This window comes from Xyrauchen texanus, chromosome 40 (assembly GCF_025860055.1).
Source record: "Xyrauchen texanus isolate HMW12.3.18 chromosome 40, RBS_HiC_50CHRs, whole genome shotgun sequence".
Classification (NCBI taxonomy): domain Eukaryota; kingdom Metazoa; phylum Chordata; class Actinopteri; order Cypriniformes; family Catostomidae; genus Xyrauchen; species Xyrauchen texanus.
Genome location: NC_068315.1, coordinates 17406466 through 17428861, shown reverse-complemented (window position 1 = coordinate 17428861; position 22396 = coordinate 17406466). Strand labels below are relative to the sequence as shown.

The 22396-nt window shown below is 35.6% G+C and overlaps 1 protein-coding gene across 1 annotated transcript in view; it reads left to right on the top strand.

Annotated features, from left to right (window-relative positions):
- LOC127633237 (actin-binding LIM protein 2-like) overlaps positions 1-22396 on the top strand; it is an 81241-nt gene that overhangs the window by 5395 nt on the left and 53450 nt on the right. Inside the window, exon 2 of the mRNA XM_052112174.1 lies at positions 4247-4402. Coding sequence (XP_051968134.1) covers positions 4247-4402 — 156 coding nt within the window. The remainder of the gene's footprint in view (positions 1-4246; positions 4403-22396) is intronic.

The window sequence follows — 22396 nt, the reverse complement described above, 5'->3', positions numbered from 1 at the left end:
AGAGGCCCCAATTCGGTCATAACAGAATTTTGACAAAATATTTGTGTTACTGTGTTTTTCCTTTGCATGGAAGTACTGTAAAGCGGCATGCTTCAATAATAATTTATGCAACAAAGCAAAAGTAATGGACATTTATGAGGATTCTTATTGTACAGTACAATCTTATTCCAAAATCCACTTTAATGCATTTATGAAAGGTGAATGGCGAGTGATTTTGGTAAGGTGAGTGGCAGATGTATCCTGCGGTGGACATCTGAGACCCTCAAACATACAGACATGTCAGCCATGCACATTAACCTCTAGCAGTATGTATCAGGGCATAATGGAATCCCCACGGGTTCAGTACAGGCTCTATTTATGGAAAATCTGCTTAAAGATGGATGACTCTGTCTTTACAAACCAGCAAGCTGGAGAACTTTTGTGTGTGTCTGTGTTTAGGAACATGTGGAACAAACTCCTCCCTTAGGATGACCTTTGGTTGGTCAAGTTTACAGTAATTTTGTTGATATATGATGTGGAAATCTTAAACATGTAAGTCATGGTGATAGGAATCTTACCACTGCATTACAGCTTAATTCCTTTATTCCTCCATTCCCTAACCACAGATCTTTGGCTCCAGTTGAAAGGAATCATAGGATTGGAAAACATAGATTGCCTTTACATACTGGATTTTACAAGAACTTCTGTGATCCACCCTGTATTTGACTTATCATGTTCTTATCAGAGAAGTTGTGGTTAGGCTTATGAAAATACATACATTCTCTCTTACATCACTGTGGTTTGCTGGTTTATGGAAGTTTTGACCTCCATAAACTCTTTTTATACAACATAGGTGAGCATAAATTTGGATTTATTGTACACAGTGACACTCACATCAACTTAATGCTGGTCACATATGATAAAATGTTATTCTTCTTGTCACCATACAGCTCTTTGTATCTCTCATATAGTAGCTTGCTCTGGTGATACTATTGCCCTCTTTATGGTGGTTGATGGCCCTGCGAGCATTCTTTTCTTTATTGGAAACACACCTTCCTGCTAAACAAAATGTACTCATGTTTTTTACTCATGTTTTCCAGTGCCCATGGGCCCTTGACTATCAGGGGCCCTTGACTGCCCGGGGGTGCTTTGGGCTTTAAGGTTGTATGATTTGGTGATCCCCCACTTGAAAACTCATCAACAATGAAAACAAAAACCCCCACACCCGGTCAAAACTTTTGGAGGGGGGCCCTTGGGTATAATTGGTCCCAGGGCTTTTGCAAGTCATAATCCATCCCTGGCTGTGGGTTACATTTACAGTGCTGCTTATGTAAGTAAGTAGTGGATTTGAAATACTTTAAAAAAGTTGACATGACCTGCAGTGAGACATGCTACACTACCATCTAAAATAGTTTTAAACAGCATTTTATTAATTCTGTTATAATTATTATGAATGCAGCTTTTATGATAGCTCAGCTCATATTAACATTTGAAATGAGATAGTGAAGGCAAAAGGGTGATTTATATGGTGAAATATTTTAAAGAAAAAGGATTACCACAGCATCTAAATTAAGGGTTGGGGAACTCATTAATATGAATTTGGTTATATGTCGATAATGCCAAATAAACTTTTACTATTTTAACAAATAGTCATTCTTGATTAACCAGTTCAAGATAACAGAATATTTAACACTGTTAGTACTGGGATTTTGTCAGTTGGTGGAAAAATATATGTATCAGTAAGTACTAGCCAGAAAGACTGATTGGTCTTTTGGTAAAATGTTCATCTGTAATCAGCCCTAATATAACTTTTCAATTTAATAAACAAAGATTTATAATTTTTTTATTGTTAATTACACAAATGCCAATACTACTCATATTGATCATTATTTTAAGGAAGGCAAGAGCAAGCATACTCCTGGTTTGTTTTGTTAAGTCGGCATACAGTAACTGCAAACTTGAATCATAATTAATAAGCATTGCCACTGTAAAATTAATCTAAAACCAAACTGTTTGAACCTGCACATAAGCAGTCCCACACCGACATGAATTTGTCATGAGGCAAGTTCAAGGGATGTGTCTGATGAATTTATTTTCACTAAAGTCAAATCAATGCTGGGTCGTTTCAAGTTTGATTGGGATGCTTATTGATTTAAAAGTGAATTGATGTAGGCTAATTTAAAAAAGAACTTTACAAACTTGTATTAACTAATTTTCAACAAGTTAATTTGCTACCATAATCGAATAAATAGGTTTTAATCCAAGAATTACACTACAAATGTATTACAGTTTAATATTCTTTAAAAGTGTAGAATTATTTCAGAAATCAAGATTTTCTCAGTGCACATGCATGCAGCGATCGGTCGTATAAGATGTTGGAGCAGGCAAATGTTTTTTTGTGGATCAAACTTTAAAAAAGTGTGTCATTGAACACAGTATAAAAATGAAACCCTTTAAAAAATATGACAAAATACAAAACACCAATAATAACATAATAATAATAATAATAAAAAATTTTTTTTTTAAAGTGTCAGTCTAAAAATATTCCAGAATGTCAAAATCTGTTAATGTACTGTAGCTGAAAACTGAAATCGTTCTGTGTTTACCGAAATTGTAAACTCAGCCCACAGTGTCCAAAGAGTAAGTGTTTTTAGGCTTTTGGGCATGTGTGAGATTGATTTTTCAGGTGAAACGTCAGTGTAAGGCCACCAAAAGCTAGTTGTTTTCAGCTGTACCGGCTGTAATACATTGACATGCAATGCATATTTTTTAAACTGTTCCCCCCAGCCCAAATCGGTACTTGGGTCTCAATCACCATTCACCTTATTGCAGCTTTTTTCCGTACACACACACACACACACACACACACACACACACACACACACACACACACACACACACACACACACACACACACACACACACACGTACTTTCATCTAATTTGAGTCAAAAGCTTTCAGCAAGTCTGTGAGTGAGCTGAAACCAGCAGCTCCCAGAAACCTCTCAAGGAACGATGCACAAATACATGTTCCTAGCCTCTGAGAACAAGCAGAAACACATTTCTCTACTGCAATTTCGCCTTTAGACTTTTTTAAAAGTGAACACAAAGTCAAAATCCCACTACAGAATGGAATGGGATATCCAACAGAAATGGTTTTCTACACACTCTTTTAAAACAAGATGTTATAGGTCTTTCTCTAGCTATGTCTTGGACTGTAATATGAAGTGTTTGGTTGAGTTTGCACACCTTTGTAATGAGTAAGGCTGGGTGCCAAACAGACACAAACAACAGATTAAAATTGTACAAAGGAGAGCAGAGCACTGACATCATGTCTATGGAACAATGATCATTCTTGGGTAAAGAGGGCAAAAGTTCACACTGTAATATTTTAAATTAAATTAGCTTTATTTTTCCACACATTTGACATTGTCTATTGCACATAAAAAACTTACAGTTCTCAATATGCTCAGATTACATTCTCAGTTGTTATAATGCCAGAATTCATAGCATGCAATTTTATGATGACATCATGATGTAAACTTTACACTCCATTCACACAAATCCCAAGATAGGAGACTAGAAACACAAGCTAATATGCAGACATTTCGCATTGCTGCGTACCAACGTTCAAGTTTTGTGAACTCTTACCTGCAAATTTGAATGATAGGACAACGTGTGACCAATAATAGATCATGGTAAATGGTCTGCCCTTATATAGCACCTTTTTAACCTTAATGGTATCACTCACACACACACACACACACACACACACACACACACACACACACACACACACACACACACACACACACACCAATGGCAGTAGAGCTGCCATGCAAGGTGCTAGCCTGCCATTGGGAGCAACTTGGGGTTCAGTGTCTTGAACCACCAACCCTGCGATTAGCCGCCCATAGGTCAATATCTCTCAGATTGACCTCTTGGCTCAATACAAAGAATACATATTGCAAAGCTGCTTTTTATATAAATGTCATAGGGAAGTGGAGAAGATGATATATTTTAACATTTTGATTATAATATTATTTGTCAAGAAAGTTCCCTTAAAGCATTACATCATATCCTTTGTTCCATGGTCCAAAATAATTTTGCATGCTCAAAGTCTAGTTTGACTGTGGCTTTTGTTACTGTACTATCAGCCCTAAACGTAAAAACCTAAAATATTTGTTTACATCCTTGGGTGAGGATACTTGTTATTGACAAGTCTCTGGAGTTTATCTGTGACTTATAAACTATTTCTCTCTCTGCAGCGTTTCACCAGCAGGCTGTTCACAGTCCCCATGAACAACAGAATGGACAGCGGCAGAGTGGCCCCATCCCATGTCAAAATTGTGGCAAGCCCTGCAAAGGCGAGGTGCTCCGGGTGCAGAACAAACACTTCCACATCAAGTGCTTTGTTTGTAAAGGTAACATGTCAGACAAATGCCAGTCCATTCATCTATATTCATACTGTATTGTGTGGCAGTTTCCTAAAAGTTATATAATAGGTTTTATAGTAAAGGAAACTTATACTTACAATGTACACCTACTAGAACCTGCCAACACAAAAAATAGGAGATACACATGTCAAGTTCAGATTTGAGACCAGTAAACACACTAGATTTGTAATTGTCACGCATGGGACTGGTGTCACACTAATAAACTCAAACATCTCAGTGGTTGTAGAGTGCTGGGTGCATGTTGTGGTGGCTGATAGTGGTGTACTCAAAATCACAAAGAGGAAGTTTATTAGGGTAACTTTGTTTTTGACATGGGTTTGCTATCTGATTTCATCATGATGGCTACATTTAAGCCAATCATAGAGGGTTGACTGCTGTTTCCTGTTTTGTCTGTGAGTATATCACAGTAGTATGTGTGCCTGTGTGCTTATGTATGTGCAAGACCATAGGCCTGTACCATGAAGGTCGATGAATGAACTCGGGGTTTCAGGATTGGTTTTAGGTTGACAAATTGAAACAAATCCAATCAGGCTTAATTGGTACAATGATGCAGCTCATCAACTTTCTCTGTCTGTCAACTCAGGCTTCGATCCTGATTTTAAGATTAGATTATGCACTCGTACACATGAATGAGTGACGTTTGCAGCGCACAACCAATTGTGTGACAGAACGTTATTCACTTCTCGCAGTGGGATTTACCTCCCTGGTGAAAGCTGATGATTATGAAAATAAGAATTTAAATTCATATAAACTGTGCACAAGGCATTATTTTAAAAATATAAAAATGAAAATGCATTTAGACTGCTCAAGAGTTCAGCATGAAATCATGAAACACTAAACACATGATTTGCACAGTACAAGGGATAACTGTAAAATTATGAAGTAATTAAAGACACTTACAAAACAAGAAGAAACAGCTGCTGCTACGAGAGCTCAAGAGGATTGCTGCAGAAAAATTCTTAATGTGATAAATAATAGATAATGATAGCTGGTATATCAATGCGTAAGTGAATTCCTATTGGCCCACAACAAGAACACACAGGGTTATTCATTTTAAAAGTTTAAATGTATTTTAAATATAAAAGCTTTTATATTTATTTGAATTAAAAACTTTATATATCATTCAAAACTATTACAAATAATTCAGTTTATTTCCATTTTTCAAAATCTATCAGTTAGTATATCAAAAAGTGTTTTTAGACAATGGAATAAACTACTTTGTAAATATAAATGGGTAACTGTTCAAGGACTGGCAAGGAGTTTGAACTTAACTTAAAACAAACACAGACACACATGCAACGCGGCCTTGTGCATCTCTCTCTCTCAAACCGGCGTCTCTGGCCACCCCTTATCTCGCTCTCCTGCTGATCAGCTGATATAGTGCTTGCCATGCTCCATCATGGCCTGGCCATGCCCTCCTCCTCATCACAATGGGATAATAGGAAACCTAGAATTAGTCTTAAAATTCTTAAGTTGTGAAAAAGGCTTAGGGGACTAGAATTCCCAAATTTAATAAATTATTATAAAGCTACTCAAATTCAAGGAAGGAAGATGGAAGTTTATCAAATGGGGAATATATCAGTATATCCCTGTACCCAAACAAAGCAACAAATCTAAATCAATAAATAATATTTGTATTTATAGTACTTTTAGAATTTGGTTAGAAAAAAGAAATGTAGTAAAATTAAGAAAGATATAGTTAATTTACAAGAAATTGGTGAAGGTCCTGATTTCATGCCAAATAGATTATATAATACATTTATGATTTGGGCAGATAGAGGTCTGAAAGATATCGCAAACTGTTCACTGATAAAGGAATGGATACCTTTTCAAACCTAGCAAAAAAGGATGAGCTTCCAAATTCACAATTTATTAATTATTTAATTATTTACAGGTAAGAAGATATTTATTAACATAAGTTAAATTAAAATAAATAAAAAAGGAAATGCATCCATTAATACATTATATAATTGATACATACAATACAACTAATCCAATAAAATGTTAGGAATTTTGAAGAGTGCACTTGAAAGAGATATATTTCTTTTATTTTGTGTTATTTCCATCCTTTTATCTTTCATATCTGTTCTATTATATTTGACCTAATTTCATGACTTATCAGTTCTCTTAACTCTATTTATAGTTCTCATATAGCTTTAGTACAGCAAATGTAAGGTTCAGTGATTAATTTTGACATGTTTAGCATGTTGCATATTAACATATTAGAGTTTGATAATTTACATTGTTTAAGGAATGCAACTACAAACTGTTTTTCCATGTTTAAAGAACAGTGTGAACTACACTTGTCTGTTCTGTCTCTTACCTGCTCTTAAAAAAGTTTGGAATAATGTACAGATTTTGCTGTTTTGGAAGGAAATTTGTACTTTAATTCACCATAGTGGCATTCAGCTGATCACAAAGTATAGTCAGGACATTACTGATGTAAAAAACAGCACCATCACTATTTGAAAAAAGTCACTTTTGATCAAATCTAGACATGCCCCATTTCCAGCAGCCATCACTCCAAAACCTTATTCTTGAGTAATCATGATAAATTGCTAATTTGGTGCTAGAAATTGACTTGCCATTATTTCAAACACAATTGAAAGCTATTTGGTTCGTTAAATGATGCTCAACATTGTCTTTGTGTTTGTTTTTGTGTTGCCACAGTATGCAATAGACTGGCATGTATTAAGGTCAATATTAGGTAAAAATTGTCAAAAAAGAAACAGCTTTCTCTAGAAACTCGTCAGTCAATCATTGATTTGAGGGATGAAGGCTACACAATGCCTGAAACGGCCAAAAAACTGAAGATTTCATACAAAGGCGTTCCCTACAGTCTTCAAAAACAAAGGACCACTGGCTCTAACAAGGACAGAAAGAGACGTGGAAGGTCAGATGTACAACTAAACAAAAGGATAAGTACATCAGAGTCTCACATGTCCTCAGCTGACAGCTTCATTGAATTCTACCCGCTCAACACTTGTTGAACAATTACTCATCAGTAATTGTTCAATTTATTTATGTCCTGACTATACATTGTGATCATTTGAATGCCGCTTTGGTGAATAAAAATGTTATAGTGCTTCTTTATATGAGTCATACGAAAAACATCGGTTATGTTGGCGTGGGTGTGTGTGTGTGTGTTTTTACAGGAAGTGTGTGTGTGTCTTTCCAAAACTCAGTGTCACACCCCCTTAAATCATTTGTTATGTAAAACATCAAACAAACCAGCTGATATTGCTTCAGTCTAAGATGTTTTGGAGCCTTCACATGGAGGTCTGATGGAAGACAGAGACACGTGGGGGAATAGAGTTATTATAGAACTGCCTGTATTTGTTTCCTGAACACCATGACAACATGATAATGCTCTTCGGCACTGTGGGGAATTCATTGCTCCATGAAGGCTGGACTGAGCACGCCCAATGCTTGTTCCAAACATGTGAGCGTAGACTTGAACCATTATATAATTTATTCAAAATATTCATATTTATGAATACAAATATATGTAGTACATGTAAGTCTTCTGCTATATTTGCCAGGATTTGATTGAAAGGAAACATTTTTAAGGAATAACATTATAAAAAGTCTAAATGCACACTTGTTCCATCATTTCTGTTATTGGAATTGAATATTGCATGATATTAATGGAAGAGACAGCATGTTCAAAACATGCTCAAAATCAGTAGTAATAAAGCATTGCATATCATATAGCAGTAATTTAAGGACCTCTTGAAGTACACACGTGTTATACTGTATGTGTGTGTGTGTGTGTGTGTGTGTGTGTGTTGTGTGGGTGGGTGGGTGTTCGTCCAACCGAAATGTGTGACCTAGACCTACTAAAAACACCCCAACACAGCTGCCTTTTGTTTGCCCAGATCCCCTACTGACTTTATTTTTCAACACAAAGACACACACACACACATGCACGCACACACAAACAAACACACACACCAAGTCTTGAATCCTGATACCTCATTTGGGGGGAAATGTTGAAATGATCTCATTCAAATTCAAATAAAGTCAGAGATTTCTAAAACTGGTGGATATTTTTTCAGCACTGATAAAAGGCAGACTGTGCTGCTCACCTCTCTCTGCTCCGGCCAGAGCACTAAGGCTCAACTCTCATACTGAAGAAACATTAAGAGCCTCATATACTGTATATATTTAACAATGTGACACACGCTTTCAGACACTGGCTATTTTTAAGATTTAGGCAACACATTTCAATTTCATAACAAATTCCTTCAAATTGATTTGCGTAATGTTTAAAAAAGTTAAATTAATAAAACTTAAACTACTTATTTTTTTTTTTTTTTTTTATTTTTTTTTTTTATTATTTTGTTAAAGAGTAGGAATGTGCAGTGAAGCTATTATCTGTATTTGTATCTGTATCTGTCTCTGTATTCGGATAGAACTGGATGTGGGCGGGGCTTAAACAGGAAGTGTGTCAACTAAATGAATGTTAATTTTTAGACGTTAATCTTACATTTATGGTTTCGATTAATAAAATATGCCTTGTATATGCCTTTTCATTATAATAATAATAATTATTATTATTATTATATAACTATTATTTAATATATATATATATATATATATATATATATATATATATATATATATATATATATATATAAAAATAATGTTTTTTTTTTTTTTTTTTCTTACCAGGTGAAACAGAATTTGTAGGCTACATTAAATGTAGAATACTGTTGTTATCTTTGGTTTCTCCTGGTATTTCTGATATTAATATCTGCATGAAACAGAATTTTTGTTCGTCTGTGCATGTGTAACAACATTATTCTTATGGCAGTATGTTTTCAGCAAAATATGAAATAATCAATACAAATACAAACATTAAAATAAATAAAAATAAAAATAATATAGCCAACAAACAGGTGAATGTCATGTAAATCTATGATTTACGATACGACATTTATGATAAGACACCATTATTTAGTTAAATAATAATAATAATAAGGTTCAATTTATATACCACCTTACCAGAGGCAGCACAGTTAAAATTTTTTTTTGCATGTTTCAGTTTCTTTTGTTTTACATAAGGAGGAATATTCATAATAGATGAATACTCTATGGAGAATTTAAACCTTTATGGAGCATTTTAACTTTTTTTAAGTCTTAACCAGATAATTTCCTTTATTGCTGATATGGATATGTATGTAGTCAACTTTAAAAGACAAATAGATGGGCTCTGACATGAAATCATCACTTCAGATCAGGAAGGTTTAGGCTATAAATGAACACATGGGAATCACGTGTGAATCGTGTTATACATTATTAAAGACATTTCAAGAAGTGGATAGTGTATACGATGTTGTATCTTAGTTACACTTGATAAGCTCCAGATGCGCAGAATTAACAGAGACTGCAAACGGAGTCGAGATCTGATCTGATCTGATTCTTTGCAATTTTGTATACGTTTATTTAAAATTCACTTTTTCCTTGTGCCTCTTGGATAATTAGTCATACGAATATTTTTTATATTATTCATATGAATCCGTTATTCGTTTTGAAGTCATTATTCGTGCCTTTCTGAATAAGGCATTCGGCTTCTGGCACATCCCTATTAAAGAGTACTCAATTCAGTTTAATTCAATTTTGTTATGAAATTGAAAGGCGTAAATCTTAAACTAATCAAAGAATCTTATTTTATTTTTTAGTATATTAATTTGTCATTTTTAAAATTGCAGGGCAATGGTTAAGATTGATATATAGTTCCTTCAGAAAACATATTGCAGACATACAGTATAATAAACATTATCAGGGCGTAAACAGACAATAAATAGGACAATCTAGAAAAAGTTAGTAGTAGTGGAATGATACAACTGTATATAGTGTATATGCAAAAAGTATAGCAGTGAGTGATGTATCTGAATATTATATAAGCATACGTATATACAACATACCTATATATAGGCCTACAACATATATACAGCAATGCTTATATATACACAACATAGTGGCACAGTAATAATAATATGTACATTGAATATGTAATATAAACAGTTGCACAGTGATAAACTGTACATTGAGTATGGAATAAATACATATGTTTTTGTATTGTATTGGCAGTCATTGCACATGCTTTGAGTAAATGATGCTGTTCAGTCTTTCCAGGTTATCAAATTTTCATTAAAGTAATAGTACACCCAAATCGAACTCGTCGGTCCAAAACCTGAATGACTTACTTTCTTCCATGGAACACAAAATGTGAATTTTTAAAAAGTTTTCAAGCCCAAAAAAGGACAGAAAACACTATAAACCCACATTCACTTTGTGTGATAAACACTAAACAGAACAAAATTGAAGTTGTTATTCACTTTCACATTAAATAAAATCATTATTTACACTCACTGAGCACTTTACAAGGAACACCTGTACACGTACTTATTCATGCTATTATCTGATCAGCCAATCATGTGGCAGCAGTGCAGTGTATAAAATCATGCAGATACTTGTCAGGAGCTTCAGTTAATATTCACATCAACCAACAGAATGGGGGAAAATGTGATCTCAGTGAAATCAACTGTGGCATGATTGTTGTTTCCAGATGGGCTGGTTTGAGTATTTCTGTAACTGCTGATCTCTTGGGATTTTCACAACGGTCTCTATAGTTTACTCAGAATGGTGCTAAAAACAAAAATATTTCAGTGAGCAGCAGTTCTATGAATGGAAACACCTTGTTGATGAGAGGTCAACGTAGATTGGCCAGACTGGTTCAAGGTGGCAGAAAGGCTACGGTAACTCAGATAATCACTCTGTACAATTGTAGAGAGCAGAATAGCATCTCAGAATGCACAACAGGCCAAACCTTGAAGTGGATGGGCTACAACAGTAGAAGACCATGTCAGGTTCCACTTCTGTCAGCCAAGAACAGAAAGCTGAGGCTGCAGTGGGCACAGGCTCACCAACACTGGACAGTTGAAGACTGGAAGCACACAGATGGTAGGGTCAGAATTTGGCACCAACAGAATGAATCCATTAAGCCAACCTGCCTTATGTCTACAGTCCAGGCTGGTGGCAGTGGTGTAATGGTGTAGGGAACATTTTCTTGGCGCACTTGGGACAGAAATATAAATCAATCATCGTTTGAATGCCTGAGCCTATTTGAGGATTGTTGCTGACCATGTGCACCCTCCATGGCCACAATTTACCCATCTTCTGATGGCTACTTCCAGCATGGTAATGCACCATGTCACAAAGGAAAAGTCGTCTTAAATTGGTTTCATGAACATGAAAATATATTCACTGTTCTTCAGTGGCCTTCCCAGTCACCAGATCTGAATCCAATAGAACACCTTTGGGATGTGGTAGAACGGGAGATTTGCAGCATGAATGTGCAGCTTAAAATCAGCAGAAATTGCGTGATGCAGTCATGTCAACATGGACCAGAATGTCAAAATAATTTTTTCAACATCTTGTGGAATCCATGCCATGAAGAATTGAGGCCAGTATTAGTATAGTGTTCCTAATAAAGAGCTCAGTGGTTGTAAAAGCTAAAATCAGATATGTCGGCTGTGCAATATGACATCATCATGAATCTGAAAACCAGTCTGGTTTGTCGTTCCTTTCTTTGTTGAATATGATAGACTGGAGTCACTATTCACTAGTCATTATTGTAACTAAACTCTGTGAAGACTTGTTAAAAAAATTTACCTTTTCTGTTCCATGGAAGAATTAAAGTCAAACTGGTTTGGAGCCTGAAAATAAGGTAAATAAAGTAAATAAGCACGAAATGTATTTTTTTTGGGTGAACTATTCCTATGTCTTGGAAAAATCTGAGAAAAGTGTATATTGAATATACAGTGCATTCATAAAATATTCAGACCCCCTTAATTTTTTTTCACATCAATCTACACTCCATACCCCATAATTACAAAGCAAAAACCAGATTTTTTATAAATTTGTACATTTATTAAAAAGCATGATGTTTTTTCTTATTTTTGCTTTGTCATTATGGGGTATGGAGTGTAGATTGATGTGAAAAAAATATTTAAAGCATTTTAGCATAAGGTTGCAACATAACAAAATGTGAAAAAAATGAAGGGGTCTGAATACTTTATGAATGCACTGTACATTTCAGTGCTTCTCCGCTCCAAAATATGTTGTAAAAAAGAATGCTCTTTGTGAATGCAATGTCTATAACATTATCATGCTAAACTGCCTCTAAATGCACTCAAAATTAAATTGTTTCCAACTGAAGGACAAAGCACAATGTGTTTTGTTGCTCAAGGCCACATTGAGTTTCTTTATTCAAACTCGAGACCTGTTTCCCATCGCAACTTTTCAGCTACAGTGAGACCTTATATAAGACCTCCAGCTGTGGAAAATGCCTTGAATCCAGTAGGAATCAGAATTAATAAGTGACACACTTTATTTAGCAGCCAACAAGGAAATCTAGCCTCAATATCCAGTAATTTTCTATTCATAATCTAGCATTAAAAACTCAGGCAATGGTGCATTGTGATCCTGGATTTCAATATACAGATAGTGAAATGACAAACATGGATTTCCCCCATTAGCAGACATTTCTATTAGATGTATTATTGGCTGCACATGAGTAATGATGACACTCTAATCCATTCTGGCACATTGGATTACGAACGGTTGAGAATTACTTGGTAATCTGTCACAGTCTGTCTCCCACACGTTTCCCAAGGACTCTTATTTTGAAGTTTCCCCCCAGACTACATTTCCCAGAATTCACATCACTTCCATCTGTTCCTCATCATCTTCACCTGTCTTCTGTTTCATCGTATAAATACCTATAAATACATATAAATACCCTCCCGTTTTGTTCATTCCTTGTGAGTTCTTGTATTGCAATGTTGTGTTGTAGTGAGTCCTTGTTTGATATCATCCACTCCAACATCAATTATTAAATATTTGTATAAAGATACTCCTGCGACTCCTCTCAAAGTACTATACGTTACAAAATCATTGAATATCTATAGGGAGTAAAGCTGTGGTTCCTAAACTTTTTTATTTGCTGCACACTTTTGTAGTGTTTTTTCCCCCAAAATCTGTGATTGAAAACGCTCCTTTATTTTAAATGTTTAATATTAAACATTATTAACAATAAATATTAACAAATTAAATTAAAATAATGTAGTTGTCAAGTGTTTCTCTGAAACATTGCAACGTTTTTAAAGTAATGATTCAAGATCTAGTAATAAAATAGAAAAAATAATAAACAGTGAGTTAAAGTTTTTTTTATGAAAAGCAGCTACAAATTGTGAAATAAAAACATTAAAAAAGTAATTCAATGAAAAATAGAACAAATGTACTATGTGATTATTAGATATACATTAATAAAGATTCAATACAGTCAGAGTTTGACAGTAAAGCAGGCTGTTATTGAAATGTATTGGGCTTAAAGCTTCTGAAGGTATCCAGCCAACGAGTGCTTTTCTCTTTTTCTTGTCAATATTGCTGTTTGATTAATGTTAATGATAGGCTTATAACAGCTGCAGCACGTCTATAGAGCACAACAGTCTGGTGCCGAAAGTAAAAATCCTATTAATTTCTTCCATAGTCAAATTGATTTTCAACACTAACTTATAAATCTTTAAAGACAGACCTACCTTGAGATACAAGGTTGTTTTTCAATGGTATATGATTCTGTTGAAGCCAACCGTCTGCGTTATTTCAACTGCATTGTTTTAAAATCATATATAATAGTGGAATTCCTGTTGAACAACTACATTACCCATGATCCAGCAGAGAAAGCTTCACCAATCAGAGAACCACAGCCAACGCACTCTGAAGAACACAAATGAGTCAATCTTACTGCACTCTCAAACTGCTTATATAATTTGTTTATCGGAATGTTTCGCAATAAAAGTAAACTATATTGTTTCTATACTTATAATCAACAACCTAAAATCAATAGTTTTATATATTCCTGTGTAACAGTTCAAGGATGAGCAATGTGGATGCAGGAAAAGGCTGAACAGTAAATGTAAGATTTAATGTAAAACTCAACTTAAAACAACATAAAACATACAAACACACTCAACGCGGCCACTTGCGATTCTCTCTCTCTCTCTCTCTCTCTCTCTCTCTCTCTCTCTCTCTTATTTCACTCTCCCACTGATCAGCAGATTCAGTGGCAGCCATGCTCCATCACGGCCCGGCCACGTCCTCCTCCTCGTCACACTCCTCCCCACCCCGATTCAGGCCAGGGCATCACCGGTCTGACTAACTCCCCATCTGAGAAAGAGAGCGGGAGAGACAGAGAGAGAGAGCGAAAAGACTCTTCTTTGGCTCCCGCAGGCACGCCGCCAACCCAGTCGTCAGCTGCTCCTCCGCCCCCCGGCAGACGTCAGCAGGCTTCTCCGCTTCCTGACGCCGGCAGCGGCATCTTCGTCCCCTGGTGGATGGCCACATTATAGTGATGAAACAGAGGTTACCCCATGTGACGCTACCCTCCCTAGCAACTGGGCTAATTTGTTTGCTTAGGAGACCTGGCTGGATTCACACAGCACACCCTGGGATTTGAACTCATGGACTCCAGTGGTGGTAGCCAGCATTTTTACCACTGAGCTACCCAGCCCTAAATTTGTTCTTTGATGTACTTTGTAGTAAAAGGTGCCAACAGATATATGACCAGGATTGAGAGGGTTACTTTTTAAATGTATTCCACTACAGATTACAGAATACATGCTTTATATTGTAATCTGTAATGTATTCTATTAGATTACTCAAGGTCAGTAACGTATTCTAAATATTTTGGATTACATCTTCAGCACTGGTTGATTTTTTTCTCTTGTTTTGACTATAAAAACTCTTCCAGTACAGTAAGACAAAACACACATGTTAAAAATACATTCTCTGAAAAACCTAAATATGCAGTATTGTTTCTAAAACAAGATGAATCAAATTGTTCTTGTTTTAAGGATTTTTAGTTTTACAGGAAAACATTACAAAAATGATCAAGAACATGGATTTGTGCATTTAAAAAAAGAAAAGGTGACCAAAATGATGGAAAACTAATAAAATATAACTTGTAAAATAATATCTTAGTAATGTACCTAGTTAGAGGGTCCCTTGTATAATTAACATCATTAGCTGGGAAATAATTTCATATGAAAGCCAAATGGACATTATAATATTCTCATGTGAATTGATATTTAATCGGAATTAAGATTGGAAAACCTGTATCAAGTCAAGTCAAGTCAAGTCAAGTTTAGCGCCTTTCACAACACACATCGTTTCAAAGCAGCTTTACAGAAGATCAGCATTAACAGACGATAAAACTGTAATGTATATAAAGTCAATTAATCATCATTGTGTAATTTAGATAAAATAAGATCTTTAATAGTGTTTTAAAAATAATTAAATGATAATTGTATTAATAACCCCAGTGAGCAAGCTGTAGGCGACTATCAATACCAATACCCATCTCTAATAAACACATTTCTTTTTGCTCTGTTCTTGTCACTGGAACTCTTCTACCTAGTCTCCATCGTGTGAGTGTTTCTTTTTTGTTGTTGTTGTTTCTGAAGTTTGTTCAGTTCAGTTTGGCAAGTCGCCCAGGCTTTTCATGTGCAGTGGCATGGATATTCCTTTATTTTCTTCAGAAAACACAGATTCGTTTTTTCATATCATATTCCATTCTCTGTGCTGTGTAGACAGTCAATTAGCTACATTTACATATTTCATTAATTGTTCTGGTGCACACCAATTTGCGCTCATGTGTTATTTATTGATTGAGTCAATATGTACTTGCACGGTCATCAGAGACACTTAGCAGCAGGTGGAACAGAACACTCTGCTGTATGTGGAGTGAATGCTCAGGACTCTCAAGGTGATTGTCATGCCTCAAGCTAGTGATCATTTGCCAAATAAAAGTGATGATGCTGGAGTGTTGTTCTGTTATTGTTCATCAGGCCATTAATGAGAGGCTCATTGCCAAAGGTCTGGTCTGGTGACACTTAACAGTGTTGTTTTCTGCATCATTTCAGTTCCAGCATTGTTATAATGTGTTTACAGTGTGTTGAGGAGTAGTGAAATTAGAAAACTGGAGATTATCAAATCAGTGAGATTATGAAATCTAAAGAATGCTAGCTCATATGGCTTGTGGATGGTTACATTCATAGCATCTGCCCAGACAAGGTTTTGCAAATAATCTTTATCTCATCTTGTGCCAGAGGAGAAGAGTAGGGGTGAATCAGAGGACCATCAATGAGGCCTATTGTCAGGCTTTTTTTGGCAAAATAAATAGAGATCAGCTAGGATTGCTTTTTGTAAGACTGATGCTGATATAAACAATATTTTAAGTTTGCGATAACTCATTTGCAGTATGAATATTTTATTATTGTTTTATTTCTGCTTTTTTGACACATTAGCAACTCAATAACCATAAAATATACTAATAACATATGCAATATGTATATTTTAAATTATTAATATACTTATTGTTATTGTTCACAACCCATACTATTTATTGATGCCATTATACTTACTCTAAGTTGTTTTGCAAACTGTGATATAAATGGTAACACATGTCACTAATTTATTGTCATGTCTATCTGTTAAGCTTAGAAAGCTACATGTTTCTTTTCACTTGAGAAAGAATATATTATGTAGATACTGTGTATTATGTAAATAATACATGAAGTTTCTTTTACTGTTGTTACTTGTGGTACACAGTAGTGAAATAGAATTGTTGGGTCCTTGAACAAATAAAAAACATAAATGAGTAGTAGTGATAAAAAAAACTTTGTTTAAAAAGGGTTTCTTTTTTATATCAGAGTTTGACACCATTTCATATTAAAGCCACTGAACTTGCAAAAAATACCCATCAGCTGCCAATTTTGCTTTTGAGAAATTATTTAATTTACAACAATGAAGATGTGAGTCAGTTAAATAAATCGTTTTGCCAGTGACAAAGTACAGGAAAGCCCGTGGCTAGAGCTAACATGTAAATTGATCAAAGTTTTCCACTGTTCTTTGTTGATGCAGCTGCATTCTTTGCAATCTAATGGCATGTTTGTACAGAGTATAAAGTTTTATACTCTGTTTTTCTAAGGCAGATACAGCAGATGTTTCATCAGTAGCCAATTGCTGGATGTTCGATGAAAGTTTGATCTCATTCTAGAGGTCTACTTATATTGGATTTTAGCAATAACGCAAAGGTGTTGCAAGAAAGTATATAACTTTGTGACAGGGAGGAGGGCGGGGGCGGGGCCGGGTCGTGATTATACACATCCGGTCCCTTATCAGGCTAATTAAGCCTCCGAGAGGGATAAAGGCCGATTGCGGATGGTGGTGCGATGAGAGATCATTTACGGAGGCTTAATTAGCCTGAAAAGGGACCGGGTGTGTATAATCACGACCCGGCCCGCCCTCCGCCCTGTCACAAACTGATTAATTGGCTAGTTCTTTAAAATGATGAAACATTTTTGAAATACTATATGCAGTTTTACCAAAGTCATAATAATAGCAAACAGAAAAAAAGACTGTGTGAATAAAACTGGACTTTTAACTATAAATAAGCCTGAAATACAATGGAGACACTTATTTTGAAATGTCTTTGCTCCCACCTGCACACTGCACCTACACACAGCTCATCATGTCCAGTATTTCTATAATCTACTTTTTCCATTTTCTCTAGGTACACCCTCAGTCAAAATCAACAGGAACAATCAATAAAGTGTTGGGGGATAACAGCTGGGTCCTCAATAAGTGCATCGAAGAATTAAACTCAGAGTAAAGTTTTGCAATAATCAAATGAGAGAGTTTACTCTGATTGTTCTCTACAGGTTCAATAGGCCTCATGAGTCGATGAGATACAGCAGTTAGAAAGACAGGAAGTTGAAGTGAAGTTTTACAAACTTTCCAAAGCAATTATAGTCATATGCAAATTACATTAAAGGTGTCATCGTACCACAATTTCTAGCATTCTGGTAGGTCAACTACTTCAAACATTTGAACATATTCCAAATATGGACTGTTTCCAGCTTCGTGCAAACAATAATTGTTAGCCACAACATGAATTGAGGTACCATCCTCGGTTGAGACAAACATACAGTATGATCAGAAATCAGAGGTTAGCTATCAGTTATGGCTACTCCATATTTCTTTACGTCAAAGGGGTACCAAGGAGAGCAATTAAAATCCATGGAAGTTGTTTTTGACTATGGTAAAGTCATGTTTGAGAGGGCACAGTAACCGTAAATAATTTAGAGACATAAGTTATCTAGTCATTCAGTATATCAGTGCTATCTTCTCCTCCGGAATGGAGGCCTCCTCCTAAAACTTGCTGGAATGTCGGGCCTCATCATCTGTGAAACATTAGGACAGAGCACAGAGAGAAACAAAAGGGCACTCCATTGCACAAGAGAGCACACTATTGTGGCATGTAGTTCAATAGGGTCTATGATTCATTATGTAATAAAAATAGAAATAGAAATGGAATAAATACAACACAACATAAAATGCTCATTCTCTGGAGGCCTAAATGATTAATCACTGTTACTGCACTCCTGGCATGGGCCAGACCCTCAGTCACCTCTTAAATCACTTATATATTACTTGTACCTTATAGTAAAAGATTGAAAATGTATTAATGTAATAACAATAAATGAGGACGATAAAAGATAAGGTATAACTTGTAAAAATAAATAAAAGAATTTTGAAAATCCACCCCTTCAATAGGTTATTAAATGAACATTCAATAATTGCTATGCATCATATACAGTATGTCTTTTTTATGACATTTTGTAATAATCATGTATTAGTTAATGAACAGTGATAGAGACTTTGCTCCGTTCAAATATGCCACATGTAAGCAGCATTCATCCAATACAAAAAAATTATGGTTTTATAAATTTCACCAAATATCTTTTTTTATAATATTCTCTAGATTAAGTTGAAGACATGTATGGGCATGTGTCCATATATTTAAAAAATGTTTTGTAATGCTCTTGCTTCAATTGATCAAAACGTACCTTAAAACAATGCATACAAGTGAGGATTAAAATATACATAAATATGAATAAATATTGTCAATTACAACAGATACTGACACAGCAAATCCTCAAGTGGTGTCAGTTTTGTTTGTTTTTTCACCAGAGTCTGCGGTCATACTCTAGAACCCTCCACCGCTGGCCACATGGAAACAAAAACTATTAGTGATCTAATGTCATTGTTCCAAAAGCAACTATCGGCACTGGTTAAACAGCAAAAATGATAAAACGATCAACCTCTATATCATACAATAAAAAATGCATATCTCCTCGTGTGGAGAAACAGCAGACCCTGACTTTTGGCCAGTCAGCTCCCTCATAGCACGCAATCCAGCTCCATTTAAGATAGAGTTGAAGCACTGTAGCTAACTTGTGTTGGCTTACAGTGTGTTGAAGGGCTATAACCCTTTAGGAATAAAATGCTTCCTTCTGTTACATGTTGGTGGAGCTAGACTCTCTGGCCTTGAGGAAACATATTTACCTCAGTAGATTGATTGATCGGCCCAACACATAGAGCTTCTCAGATTGTTCCAGAAAACTGTGCAATACCTTACAGATAATGTACGAATGTACCAAGGAATTGGTTTGGAACACACAATGCTAGTCTCAGCATAACACGTGTCATAATCTTGCACTGCACAAATGTAGCAAGATGTTTACACATTCTTCTTGCTTTGCAATGTGTTGGTTTCAGAGGGTCAGACTTGTCAAGAATGTCCACCCAGTGGATTTGATTTGGAGGCCAGTATCAAGGCAATCCCCTTTTCCATGTTCAATTGCTCTTCACCCTCCCAATTTCTTTGGTTCACTTTCTTTCCTTTTTCTGTTGTCTCCTTGCTGAAAAAGGGTCTTCAACCAGCCTAAGGTGGTTTACTGACCTTAGATGGTTTAAACTGGCGAAGCTGTTCTTCAGCTGGTCTAAATGGCCTCCCAGCCTGGCTAACCTGATGTTTAGCTGGTCAGCCAGCTAAAATCCCAGCCTGACCAGTTGGCATGTGTCCAAAAACCTCACTTGGCCAGGCTGCTAGCCACCTTAGGCTGGTTTAAGTTATTTTCTCACCATTTTCTTTCCACGGGGCTTCTTATCTCCCTCCACTATAATTTTTCCATGTTCCATTTCTCCTACAGACCAACTCAGTCTCTTTTTAGTGCTTCATATTTAATCCTTTCAGCTGTCTTCTCTTTTTTATTTTATGTTTTCTAATTTTCTAATTATAATTTGTCTGCTTTCCATGTCCAGAACCTACACTCACTTTTGGTCCAACTCTTCAGTCAACAAAGAGTACATGTTAATTCCCAAGGTGATGATTGGGGGTCCCTCTGGAGCAATGAATCCCTGGTTGCTCAGGGGGCGCTGTTCCTGGAATTGTTCTAGTGTATGTTGTTTTGATGAAAACATCTTTTGAATAGCAAAATTACAAATCATTATAACTTGCATATATTAGCTTTCGGCTCAGTAGGGACTGATGGTTAATATGTGGCATGTGTTTGATCACAACCAGCCATGTCTCTACAGTACATTAAGGGCAAGTGGGTCTATGCCCCACCAGAGGTGGTACTGTTGTGCAAATTGCATGAATCATACATTTATTTAAGAAATAATACATTTTCCACAACTTAAACATGTTTTATATCCATTATACAAGAAAAAATTATATATTCTTTTGAGAAATTCTATTGTTATTAAGGTATGTTACTTAAAAGCCATTTAATCATTCTCATTTGCTATGCGTGGGCTAGCCCTTCATCCTCAATGTTAATCAACGGAGATCTTGAGAACATCATGCCCATGTGCAACGAGCATTCAACGATGGCCTGAGGGGCTAGTTTGCCTTTGCCCTTGAGCCAATCAAAAGCTTTGATCATATTTATGTCAAGCTGTTGACATGAGCATCGGAAGTTACCGGGTGCAGAGTAGACCTAGTTACTCATTGGTAAGTTTTAAACGCACATTTTTTTCTAATGGGCTGCTGGTTGGATTAGTTAAATTGCACCCTTCATCATTTCAATGAATTGTAGGCCATTGAGTTAAGGTGTTGTGTTGTTGGTGCAATGGTTTGTATTAGATAACAATGACTGATAAATATTAGGAATCTGTCATTCGTTTCTTGATTCGTTTTTTTTATGCTGTTCTTTCGAGTTAGTGAGATAATATGCACACCCTTTGACGATTTGCCTATTTATTGTTTACTTTCATGTTTAGTTGAGCTTTTTGACATGGATGTGCATGTCTTAATGGTGTTTTGTGCTGAGATTAAATTATTAGGGCTGTTTGTGTGGCATCATGTTCAGAGGTTGCACTAGAAAAATGTCTTTATTTGTCACTGTCTGTAAAATTTCTGTTATGATCTATTTTTATCAGTCATACTTGTTTTCATTTTATAAGTACTAGGGCATTGAGGGACGTTGCATCCATTATAATGGCACATAAATGACTTTTTTTGACTCACCTTGTTTGAGTCAAGTGATACCAATGAGTTCTAGTATGAAACCTCTACCTGTCAATCAACCGCTGCACTAAAATTAGGTTTTTAAACTTTGCTAGTTAAAGCACATACACACATGCACAAGTTCACAGAACTTCATAGTCCCTGATGTTAATGTAATGTGTAACAAGAGAAGCACATCTGTGAAGCTCAGTTAACAGTTACTCCTCTAAAATAATGGACATTTCTGCTCTTAACGTGATGTTTGCACTTATTAAATGCATGTATTATTGGCTGAAATGATGCATTGGTGTTGTTTTTTTTTGTGTGTGTTTTCTTTTTGTTATTATGCGGTTTGCACTTTGTTATCATGCATTAACACACTGAAGTAATGAATGATGCATGCAGTTATGACATCAGATACCCTCAACTCAACTCAAAATCCAAACACAAAAGAGATGCATAATACCAGGTGTAAATGATGATGGTGCCAGTTAATAAAGTTAACAATATCTAATACACATATACCAATGAATAAA